The following is a 12,258-nucleotide window of genomic DNA, read 5'->3' on the forward strand; positions in this document are numbered from 1 at the left end:
ACATAACATTAATCTCTCACCCACCCACCCACCCACTCACTCACACACACGTACTCACCTGCCCCCCACACAAAACACTCACTCACATACATATGATATATTTAATAATACACACTGATCACTTGACCAGTGACTTGGTTGAGCAACCACGTAATTGTACTGTCTTACTTGATAACTTTGTGTATGTGACAGATTACCTTTGTAGCCTTCTCACATAATGTTTGTCATTTTTTGTCAATGTTGATTTATGTTTTACAGCATCCTACACATTTTCGGTCCAAGCCTGATGAAGAGAAGTTCTGCTGGGATGGGAGGTTCGAATATCCCTGCTGCAGTTTCACCAGTGCAGAGAATCAGATGAAGCAAGATGTGTCTTTTTTTATTCTTCTTTGAGTATCCGGAGGACCTGGACACATTCAGATCAAATTCTCTTGATGAACAAGACTTGAAGGGCATGCCATGTTCCATGAGTAATCTATCAGAGCAAGGAATCTCTCTATGCAGTATATCTACGTGTAGCCTACTGCATATCAAGAACTGTTCGTCTGACTTCATGATAGTTGAACAAATTTATTTTTGTATAATTATAAATATAATTATTTTTGTAAAATAATAAATATAAAAATGCCAAATGATGAAGTGATGATGGATTTAGTTTGTGCCATTTTAGCCTAACCATCCTTTACAAAAATAAGAACACATTTATTAGTGAAATGAAAGATAACATTATTTTACTCCGATCCCCAAAACTGCCATAATTGCTTTAACATACTTCCAGGTTTCCCCGGAATGGGGATGGGGAATCACAAGGTGATGTATTGGACACAGACGTGGCTTCTGACATCACACGTGGATGTGGACGGGGTTGGATGTGCGAATGCAGCGAGCCATGCTTGCCTTCTTGGGCTCCTTTATGTTTTCACGCTCTATTTTTGGGGACATGCCCAAATTGTCAAAATACAAACTAAACATTCAAAATGCCGGACCTAAAATTAATGTAAACACAGTGAACATAAGCAGTTGAAGTATTTTTTCTGTGTTCAAATACCTAATTCTGTCCCAGCTTATTTTGCAGAGACAACTATAAAGAATTCATTGGTTAATTTCCCCTAAGAACTGCAAACCATATCTCTGTGGACTACAAATGACTAATGGCTAATGACTAATGGTTTTTGAGGCATTATAGAGATAATTACTTAAGCTTTTAAGAGGGACAATAGAAAAAATTGTCCTTCGTGTGCACGTTTTTTATTCAGGATGGTAATCATGATGTTTTTTTTTCTTAATTGTGGTTTATTTTCTGTTCCTTTTTTTGTTTGTTTGTTTCCTTCCTGGATCCTCCTCACACCGTGCAATGCCTTCTAGACATGTTACTGAAGCTTTGATGTTGTACATGTTTTGCAATTTAAGCAAATGGTTTGTTCATAAAAAACTGTCTTTGACAAAGGCTTACACAACATACATTTAAAAATTAGAACTTTGCAGGGGGAAATACACGGTGCTTGTTGCATATGCGTTCTTAAGAGTTATTTATAATGAACATTTAATTTCTTCTCCAGGTGCATCAGGTGTGGTTGCAGACAGTGTTTTAGTGTTTGTGATGGAGGGAGATTCAGTCACTCTACACACTGATGCTGAAACAAACCAGCAAGAAAAGATTAAATGTTTTTTTAATGACACTCGCATCGCTCAAATCACTGGAGATCTCCGAAAGATCTGTACAGCTGTTCAGTGTAATGAAGATACTGAGAGATTCAGAGACAGACTGAAGCTGGACAATCAGACTGGATCTCTGACCATCACAACCACAGACACTGGAGATTATAAACTACAGATCATCAGCAGCGACAGCATGAGCGAAAAGATCTTTCGAGTCACTGTCCAGGGTGAGTCGTATAATAAATGTTTAAAAATCCAGGTTCTACATGCTTATTCACAATGTGTTTATTATTACAGCAGTGACTCAGCATGACTTTTGGTTTCAGTTTGTGTTTCAGGGACTTTTAATTTGTATTTTTTTGCTTTCCCATTTATTCGTTTCTTTCCTGTTTTCTTTTGTTCTAGTAACCAGTTAGTTGTCATTACTCATTGTCCTTACCTGCATGTGTCTGGTTTAGTTAATTGTTTTCTTGTGTATCAGTTATTTTGGTTCAGAGGCTGGTATTGTCTTGTTGTGCAAAGCTGTTATGCTTTCCTTTCCAAGTTCTCGTTATTATCTTTGTTTCAACAGAGACGGATAAAACGAAGACCAAGACAGTGAAAGAGGGAGAATCTGTCACTTTAGATCCTGGTTTAATAAAAAACACAAATTATTTGATGACGTGGTATTTTAATGAGACTCTCATCGCTGAAATCGCTAGAGATCCCAGCAAGATCTCTACAGATGATGAGTTTGAAGATGCTGACGGGAGATTCAGAGACAGACTGAAGCTGGATCATCAGACTGGATCTCTGACCATCATGAACACCAGAGAACCGGACTCTGGACTTTATCATCTTGAGATCATCACCAACAGCAGCAGCATCCATCATCAGTACAGCATCAGAATTATCAGCGAAAAGAGCCTTCGTGGGACTGGCTGTAGTGAGTATCATACTTAGGTATTATCTGTTTACACAATATATCTGAAATCTGAAAAAATCAACTATCGGTAATAATGACTTTTTTTTTCTTTCTTCATGACAGGTGAGACTGAGTTTCTTGTTATAGCAGGAGTATGTGTTGGAGTTGTGCTGGTCGTTGCAGGTGTAACAGGTGAGCATTTCTGGTTGTGTTTTCTGTATGTGCATGTGTGGTGTGGTTTCATTCAGTCATCATTACAAAATTTTTAATAACTAAATATTTAGGACAGTACTGCCCCTTTAAATGTGCAAGTTGTTTAGGGAAGATGACTGGATTTTTAACTGCAAAATGATACACTTCTAAAGTGTGTATGTGTGTGTGTGTGTGTGTAACTGAAACGTCAGTCGTGTTCATTTCTCTTAACTTCTGTGAATGTTTTCGTATAGGATAGTGGTGTAGAGAACTGTTCAAAGGACGTCCTCTATTCATCTTAAAACATTCAAACATATTTGAATATTCTGCCCTGTAATTACACACCAGAACAGTATAATTTATGGTACAATGTAAAAAAAGTAATTGTAATTTTAACTGTAAAAAATTTGTTTTTCTTTCTTTTTTTTTAACTGCTGTAAACCTGTTAAGTTCTCTTACTACACTCAAAAAAAATTATTAATTGGATGAACTCAATATAATTGAGGGCAGGATTTCCATCCAAATATGGGTATTGAGTTGGGCCAAGTCAATTTGATCAAATATAGTTTAAATGAAATTGATACATTGATGAATTGATATTTTTTATGCTTGTTGAACTCAAACTAAAAAATTTAACTAGAAAATAAATTATTAGGCAAACAAACCTTCTACACTCAAACAATTATACATTGGATTTTCTTAACTTTAGGCATTAACCTGTTAATAAGACAGTTTTGTTACATCCACGGCATGCCCAAAGTAGTTGTTTTTTTATTATTAAAACAACTTTGATTCATGTTAGCAGGTCCTCAACCCAAGCACATGCTTTACACTTTACCAATGGTAACCCCCCAAAACACTAACATACCAGAAACTGTTTTAAAGTATATATGGAAACGTGTATTTTTGTGTTTGTGTATTTTACACTGTGTGCACCTTCTGTAGCCAATACTGTATCTTTTCATAAGCTAATTATAAAGCTCTTGTTACAAAAAAGGACAAAAAAGATGTAAGTAGCAGCATGTCTAATTTCCTCATACGGATGTCTTGTGTACTCTGTGGCATTACTTGTAAAAATATATATATATATATTTACTATTCGTATTAAAATACGTAATTGTTCTTAATAATTGTTGTACGTAATTGTTGTTATTTCTGCTTAATTGTAGACCTGAAATGCTAACAATGTATTTTTACTTAATAAATCCTTGAAATGTGAACTGACCCATCCATTTTTGCCCGTACTCAGCCCGAACCCTTTGAGCGCCCCCTAGCGCTCACACACAGATTATTCTCTTCAAAAGCCATCAGTCTCAAGCAGGAGATTCCAGAAAATCCCAAACCTTGGGGAGTAACAGTGTGGGCAGTAGCATGTTTATGCACAATAGATTTTCTTTTCAAAGAATGTACTGTTTTTTTTTTTTTAATCTATTGCTCCTTTGATACGTTTTTAAAGCTTGTTCAATGCAGAAACCTTTTTTTAGTAGCCATGCACTCTTAAAAATAAAGGTTCTTTATTGGCATCAATGGTTCTATAAAGAACCTTAAACATCCATGGAACCTTTCAAATGCAGAAAAAGGTTCTTTATAGTCAATAAAGGTTCTTTAGGGTTTTTTTTTAATGTTCTTCAAAATGGTTCTTTTAGGAACTGTTCACTGAAAGGTTCTTTGGGGAACCAAAAATGGTTCTTCTATGACATTTTGGAACCTTTATTTTTTAAGAGTGGTTATTGTTCTTAAAACACATTTTCTGAGGAAAAACAATTTGCAACATATAGTTGTAGCCTAGTGCATTTGCTCCATTAAGCAAGTCACAAGTAGCGTGCAATTTATTAATTGTTACATCGTTAATGACGTTACGTGACATGTGGCCAAGTATGGTGACCCATACTCGGAATTAGTGCTCTGCATTTACCCATCCAAAGTGCACACACACCAGCAACGGGAGGAACACCGGTATGCTTCGCCACTTGCTGAAGTGAGTCCGCTGAATTGCACTAGGCCTACTTTTATACTCCACCATTGGGCTAGTTTTGGCCGAATAATCCTTTAAAGGAGTCACGAGTAGCGTGGCAAACAGAGTCTTGTTATTCTGTGTTGACGCCTTGGAAACAAAACCGGTTCAAAAACAAAAGTGAGGCCAGCAAGTGTATGTACTTATACTATTCCTCTTAATGTTTCACTTAAAAAATACATGATATTTGCAGATTCCCCATTCACACAGTAATGTTTCATACACATAGAATGTATATTATTTGTCAAACACTATCATCGATAGAGTCTCTAACAGTAAGTTTTGCATTAGCCGCAGTGGAAAAAGCCTTTCAACCACATGCTCTCTAACATGCGCTCACAAATGCACATCAGCCGATGTTTGATAATAGGCGGTCTTGTACACATGCTGTTAAGAAACAGATGAAATATTTAAGGGAACAAACACAACACTCTCAAACTGAGCTGGTACTCCCAGCGGGAATGCTGTGAGCCATATCATGTATGTAAATTATTACATTTTTGTGTCAGAATTTGTGTAAAGTTCAAGTAGATTGTGTCTGTTTGGACTCTCAACCATCCCAAACCTTGGAAGTTGTCCAGTACTTCTAAAGATCAGAGATCACATACTAAATTCAAATGCCAAATGAAAGTTTCATGTTCTTATGCAGATACTGTAGGTGCATACTCAACGTGATTCTCATCTGCAGCTGTCTGGAAAAAAACAGCACACAAAAACAAAAATGAACAACATTTCTTAATAAAAGGGATTTAATTAACTTTTAAATCATTGAAAATGTAACTGCAAATTCAGATTCAGAAAAAAATTTATGAATAACAGCAGCAGTGTGATTTACTAGGCTTACGCATTTTTGTAGTCACAAGTCACAACCCACCAATTCTACCACTGATCTACTGAACCAGTCAGATCAATAGAATAAAAACTACTATAGTCTTTTTATTTTTATTTGTATTATGTGTGTGTCAGATCATAATAAAGCACAATAAGACACATAAAAATGCACTTACCCGTTTCTGTTTATTTCGTTTGTAGAATGTCGGATCAGCGTAAATGATCTCTTTATCACAAGTCTGAACTGCTTCATTATCAGTCGCAACAACAACTATAATAAAAATATGCATAATATATAATACAAATATGCATTTAAAAAAACAATAATATATATATATAACTTAAAATATAAAATATAACTTAATGGCACCATCTTTTGTCATACAGCTATACATACATATTGTATGTTGTGATGTTAATGTAATTCACAGAAATTGTAAAACCCAAAAAACTACAAATGCTACTTACAGTTCTTTCTTCAATACTGTAACACTTGCCTTCTTGATCAGTTTTTCTGTGTTTCCTGCAGATGCAGAAGATCCCGACTGCAGCTACAATCAACAGAGATCCAACAGCAGCAGCAGAGACCAACACTATCAGAGATACGGTTTGTGAAGTAATGTGTCCATCCAGTGCTGTAATCATAAAGAAGTGAATGCATCAGTTTGATCTACAACAAAAGACAGAGAACAGGTCAGTAACTAAACACATATATCAGCGCTGCTGTACCTGAACATGTGAGACAGAGTTTGCTGATGCCCAGATGTTGAGTCTGGTTGCTGATGGGATTGTTGAGCACACAGCTGTAGGTGTTTTTATCCTGATATTCCACCTCCAGAGGTAGAGAGAGACTGATGCTGAGATCAGACACACTGATGCTGGACAATAAACTGTTTCCTTTGTACCAGGAGAGAGTCACATGACCCACATTCACCACTGAACACAACAATGAACAATTCTGCTGTGATGATGATGATGATGATGAAGAACAGTTTCTTCTTATGACAGGAACAGGCAGACGAGCTGGAAAACGTGAAAATAAAAATGAAAAAGAAGAAGATGCTTGGTTTAATGCGCTGAGTAAATGTTTAATATAATGAGAGTTAGTGTGTGATCTCACATCTGATATCTTACATAATTTTATAATACAAATGGTTCCAGTAAAATAAAGTAAGAATATTTGAAGGACAAATGATGTCTCTACTCACCATAGACAGAAGCACTGAATAATTTTGATAACAGTTTCGCTCCACTTCTCTGTACTTCATAGAGTCCAGCATGTTGAGTTGTGGTGTTTGTGATGGTCAGAGATCCAGTTTGATTGTCCAGCTTCAGTCTGTCTCTGAATCTCCCATCAGGACCATCAAACGTGGAGAAGATTTTAGCTTCTCTACTGATTTTAGCTATGAGAGTTTTTTCAGCTCCAAATTTCCACAGTATGTCTTCATCGTCACGTATTGCAGTAAGAAGTAAGAACTTTAGACCTACAGAATCTCCCTCCATCACTGACACTGACTGTGTTCCATTTGTCTCAGAACCAGACACACCTAAAGAACATGAAAAGAGTTTGAACCCAGTTTGTGTTGATTTAGAAAGCCTGAAATCAGTTTGCATTAGTTAAATGTGAATTGATCAACAGCATCAAAGACACAAAAGATAAAAGTTCACATAATGAACAGACAGATGAGCAACGTAAATCTCAGTTTGAAGGAAAGCAAATGCAAAGCAACAGTATATGTTCTAAAACAGAAGAAATTAAGCAGTAAAAATGCTTTTGTAACTCACCAATCAGACACCTCCTGCACAAACAGAACAAAAGAAGCATGTAAAACATTTTCTTTACCAGTTCTGTGTCTGATCTAAAAAAGACCATCTGCTGAAAACACATGGTGTGAATCCTCTCTCTACAGAGTTTGACTCTCCTAATGAACACACATTATCTGTATGTTATATAGTTACATATAAATGCTCTTCTGGCTCTTATTAAGACTTTAAATGTTCTCAACGTAAAAACACTCATTATTTTTATAATTCAACATTGTTTTTAAGGTAGCTGTCTAACTGTATTAAATATGCAAAAGAAGAGTGTAATAGTAAAAGAATAGTGTAAGAGTGAATGAAAAAACAGGTATATTTATTTCCCATCCCTCATTGTAGGTGTTACTGAGGTGTGATACGAGCAGCTCAACATGAAACATGAAGTCAAACAGAAACCTGCTGCGGTCTGATTTCCTCACAATGATGGTGTGATCAGTTGATGGACAAACATCTCATGCATGAGCTTTTGTTGCAGGTGTGGCAGTTTGTAGTTGTAGGCTATCTGTGGTTAAAAAGGTGAAAGGCTTCACATCTGGTTACAATTTCTTCTTTTTTTTTCATGAACATTTTATTTCAAATAAAAAGTATTAGAGAAAAAAATTATTCTAAGTCGGTGCTTCTCAAACCCCGGTGCATCACATTTTGGATTTCTCTTTTATTTAGCCCAGCTAACAGTTTTTGGTTCCCAGAATGTTCTGAGAACATTAGTTTCTCATTCCCAGAATGTTCTTCGATGGTTGCTAAAAATGACCAAATGGGAACATTAGGGCAACGTTCTGTGTTGCTCTAAACACACCTGATTCAACTCATCAGCTCATTACTGCAAGGCTCAAAAAGGGTGTATGATAAGAGAATCTAAAACATGCAGGTTTGAGAAGTAGCCTATACTGGTTTAAGTGATTAAGTCATTTGGGTGCATTAAAATAAATCAAATAGCCTACATGAAACGCATATTAATCAATTAACTCTGTAATCTGTCTATTTTAATCATGTAACCTGCAATGTTCACATGGGCATTGAATTATAAAGATTTGTCAATATTTTTTTACTTATTTTTGTGGAAATTATGGACAGATTTTTTTTTTTCACACAGACATTTCTTTATATGACATAGGCCAGCCTTCTGTTATTTAGTCCTGTTTCCTGGTCCGGGTGACGTTGTTATAAATATAGAAAATCCACTCACTTGTTTTGAATCTCCCTTAATATTAAAGAGGAATGTTAGAGAAATATGAAGGTTCATATTATTTTGTTTTAAATGCTAAATATATCTAAATATATTTTTGTGTAGCTTCAAGTAGTCTTGTATTATGCACATACTTTGCTGCCTGACCTCTATATATTGTTATAACTCTATAACTCATTCATCTACTTCAACTCTGCCTGAATGAAAGTTTCAATCAATCAATCAATCAATTAATCACAGGGCTCTCCAGAGCAGGCACAGTCTCTCCCCAGTCAGCAGTCGGTCTCTCTCTCTCTCACAGCTCATTCCCGGGCCTCTTTATGCGGTCTCTCCATGCCAATTACTGGAACCAGACACAGGTGTTCGTCATTTGCATTTGACCCACTTACTCACCGCTCGTCTCTCAACTCTTTCTCCGGCTGCAGACCTCGCTGAACCACGCCCCCCTCACCACACTCTTGATTTATTTATTTTTCACAGAAAGAACATATAACTCACTTCATTTGTGCTTTAGGTGTGTCTGCTGTTGAGACAAATGGTGTGAAAATGAACTCAGTGAAGGAGGGAGAATATATCACATTAGATACTGGTGAAATAATAGACGGAAATGATTTATTGATGTGGTATTTTAATGAAATTCGCCTTCTGGAGGAAGACATTTCTGGAGGTCCAGAAATCTGGAAATCTCCTCGGAGATTCAGTAACAGACAGGAGCTGAATCATCAGACTGGATCTCTCAGCATCACAAACATTAAAAGCACAGACTCTGGAGTTTATAAACTAGAGATCACCAACAGCTGCAGCATCAACCCTTTCCTGAGCAGCAGCAGCAGAGTCAAGACATTTCATGTTACAGTCAGTGGTGAGTGTCATTTAGTCATTCAGTCATGTTCAAAACTGTTCATTTTGTTTCCAATGTTTCCATTGTGAACTGTTTAAAAATGAGATTTTACACTATATTGTTATTGTTATTATTATAATTATTATTATTATTACTACTACTGTAATATATGGGGCAGTCGTGGCCTAATGGTTAGAGAGTTGGACTTGTAACCCTTGTTAAATGCAGAGCACAAATTCCGAGTATGGGTCACCATGCTTGGCCACACTTCACTTGCACTATATATATATCATCAGTGTTACATAAAACAACAGTAATATTGTGAAATATTATTACAATTTAAAATAAAGTTTCTCTATTTTAATATACTTTAAAATATAATTTCTTCTTCCGATGACACAGCTGAATTGTCAGCATCACTACTCCAGTCTTCACTGTCACATGATCCTTCAGAAATCATTCTAACATTCTGATTAATTATCAATGTTAGAAACAGTTGTGCTGCTTAATATATATATATAAATATATATATATATAAAACTTTTTTTTTTCTTTTTAACCTGTAATACTTTTTCCAGGATTTTTTGATAAATAAAAAGTTAAAAAGAACAGCATTTATTTAAAATATAAATCCTTTGTAACAATATACACACCATTCAAATATTTGGGGTCAGTATATTTCTTTCTTTCTTTCTTTCTTTGAAAGAACTTAATACTTTTTTTTCAGCAAGGATGTGTTACTGTGATTAAAAAGGGATAGTAAAGACTTATATTGTTAGAAAATATTTCTATTTTAAATAAATGCTGTGCTTTTTAAACTTTTTATTCTTCCGAGAATCCTGAAAAAAATATCACAGGTTCCCCGGAAATATTAATCAGCACAACTGTTTCCAACATTGATATTGACTCATATTAATATCATATTAGCATATTAGAATGATGAAGAGACACATAGACTCTTAAAAATAAAGGTGCTTCAAAAGGTTCTTCAAGCGATGCCATAGAAGAACCATTTTTGGTTCCACAAAGAACCATTCAGTCAAAGGTTCTTTAAATAACCATCTCTTTCTTACCTTTTTATAATCTGAAGAACCTTCCTTCACCACGAAGAACCTTTTGTGAAACAGAAAGGTTCTTCAGATGTTAAAGGTTCTTTATGGAACCATTTAGACAAAAAGGTTCTTCTATGGCATCGTGAAGCACCTTTATTTTTAAGAGTGTAGTCTTTGATTTTATTCAAGAAACTATCAGTGCTCATACAAGAAGTCCCACAAAATAACTTGAATAGAATATGACATGAATTTTGTTAAACAAAAGCAAGAATTGCTGCAGCACATCTCGGTGAATTACATAATATTGGCATGAACATTTTTATAAGTTATTTGTATCTGCAAATACTCTATCTCCTGCTGCACACAAATTATGTCTGGCCCTTATCTTTGAAGATTCACCAGATGGTGTCATCTTGAAACTGATAATCGAAATAGAAAAGTGTAAATATTCAAAATGGTAAAACTGACGATTTATTTATCTCTGGATGGACTAATGACTGTCTGTCTTCGGCTGCTGTGCTGTTGCTTTGCTGGTGGCTGCTCTAATTTACAGTCACTACAGCACCAACACCTATGGACAAGCAAATTATAATGGCAAGTATTACATACAGCTGAAATAATGAGGGGAATAAGAGATTTTCTGTGTAAGTCTTTTGTTTTTTTTTAATAAAAGAAATCAGAAAAAAATTCAGAACGCTTTAAATTATTTTTTTTTTAAATCATATGAAATTATTTTACTTTTTTTTTATTTCACTGATCCAGCTGTAGAATGCTTATGATCGATAAACAACATTAATATCGGATTATTAATGCATTAGAGTCTAAGGTCAAAGTTTAATAAATCGGATTAAATCACAAATATTCAGTGATTACAAGCTCTGCAGTTCTAATCAAACACGAGACATTTCAAAGAGAATTTATTCAATGACTGTTGCTGACTGTGTCAAGTCAAGTCACCTTCATTTATATAGCGCTTTTAACAATACAGATTGTGTAAAAGCAACTTTACAGCATTAAATAGGAAAATAGTGTGTCAATAATGCAAAATGACAATAGTAAACACTAAATTTTCAGTTAAAGGCAGTTAATCATTTAATTCAGTGATGTGATCACCCAGCTCAGTTCAGTTTAAATAGTCTCTGTGCAATCAAGTCAACGATATCGCTGGAAATGAAGTGTCCCCAAGTAAAGCCAGAGGCGACAGCGTCAAGGAACCAAAACTCCATCGGTGACAGAATGGAGAAAAAACCTTGGGAGAAACCAGGCTCAGTCGGGGGGCCAGTTCTCCTCTGGCCAGACGAAACCAGCAGTTCAATTCCAGGCTGCAGCAAAGTCACATTGTGCAGAGGACTCATCTGGTTCCTGTAGTCTTGTCCCAGTGGCCATCTAGGAGACAAGGTCCTCACTGGGGATCTGTATCTGGGACTCATGTAGTTGTCCTGGTCTCCGCTGACATTCAGGGCTGTTGAGGTCCTCTCTAGGTGCTGATCCACCATCTGGTCTGGAATACGTACTGGATCCGGGTGACTGCAGTGACCATCTGATCTGGATACAGACTGGATCTGGTGGCTACAGTGACCTCAGAATAATATCTGTGTCTCTTATTTTCTGAACTCTTGTGTTTTTGTGTAACATCATGTTCACCTTCACCTTCTGTGAATCTGTTTTCTTACAGGTGAATCATGACAGAGTCTAATAATCAGAGATAGCTGATGGAGGCCAGTGGGGAGGAGAGGAATGAAACAGCATCTGGAAATGACA

At 35.9% G+C, this 12,258-nt stretch overlaps 1 protein-coding gene across 1 annotated transcript; it reads left to right on the forward strand.

Moving 5' to 3' along the window:
• The first annotated feature begins 789 nt into the window (after positions 1-789).
• LOC107694546 (uncharacterized) lies at positions 790-11,865 on the forward strand. The gene is made up of 6 exons (XM_016494257.1): positions 790-871; positions 1,560-1,886; positions 2,231-2,584; positions 2,687-2,755; positions 6,130-6,207; positions 11,846-11,865. The coding sequence occupies exons 1-6, from the start codon at positions 790-792 to the stop codon at positions 11,863-11,865; spliced, it is 930 nt and encodes a 309-aa protein (XP_016349743.1).
• The last annotated feature ends 393 nt before the right edge of the window (positions 11,866-12,258 follow it).

Source organism: Sinocyclocheilus anshuiensis, unplaced genomic scaffold, assembly GCF_001515605.1.
Source record: "Sinocyclocheilus anshuiensis isolate Anshui unplaced genomic scaffold, SAMN03320099.WGS_v1.1 scaffold954, whole genome shotgun sequence".
In the NCBI taxonomy this organism is placed as follows: Eukaryota; Metazoa; Chordata; class Actinopteri; order Cypriniformes; family Cyprinidae; genus Sinocyclocheilus; species Sinocyclocheilus anshuiensis.

What these genes read in the sequence shown, in the direction of transcription:
- LOC107694546 (XM_016494257.1), top strand. Translation starts at nt 790, where the DNA reads ATGGGGATGGGGAATCACAAGGTGATGTATTGGACACAGACGTGGCTT. An exon ending in CCTTCGTGGGACTGGCTGTA is followed by an intron (nt 2,585 to 2,686) that starts GTGAGTATCATA and finishes TCTTCATGACAG; the next exon opens with GTGAGACTGAGTTTCTTGTT. An exon ending in CCAACACTATCAGAGATACG is followed by an intron (nt 6,208 to 11,845) that starts GTTTGTGAAGTA and finishes CATTGTGCAGAG; the next exon opens with GACTCATCTGGTTCCTGTAG.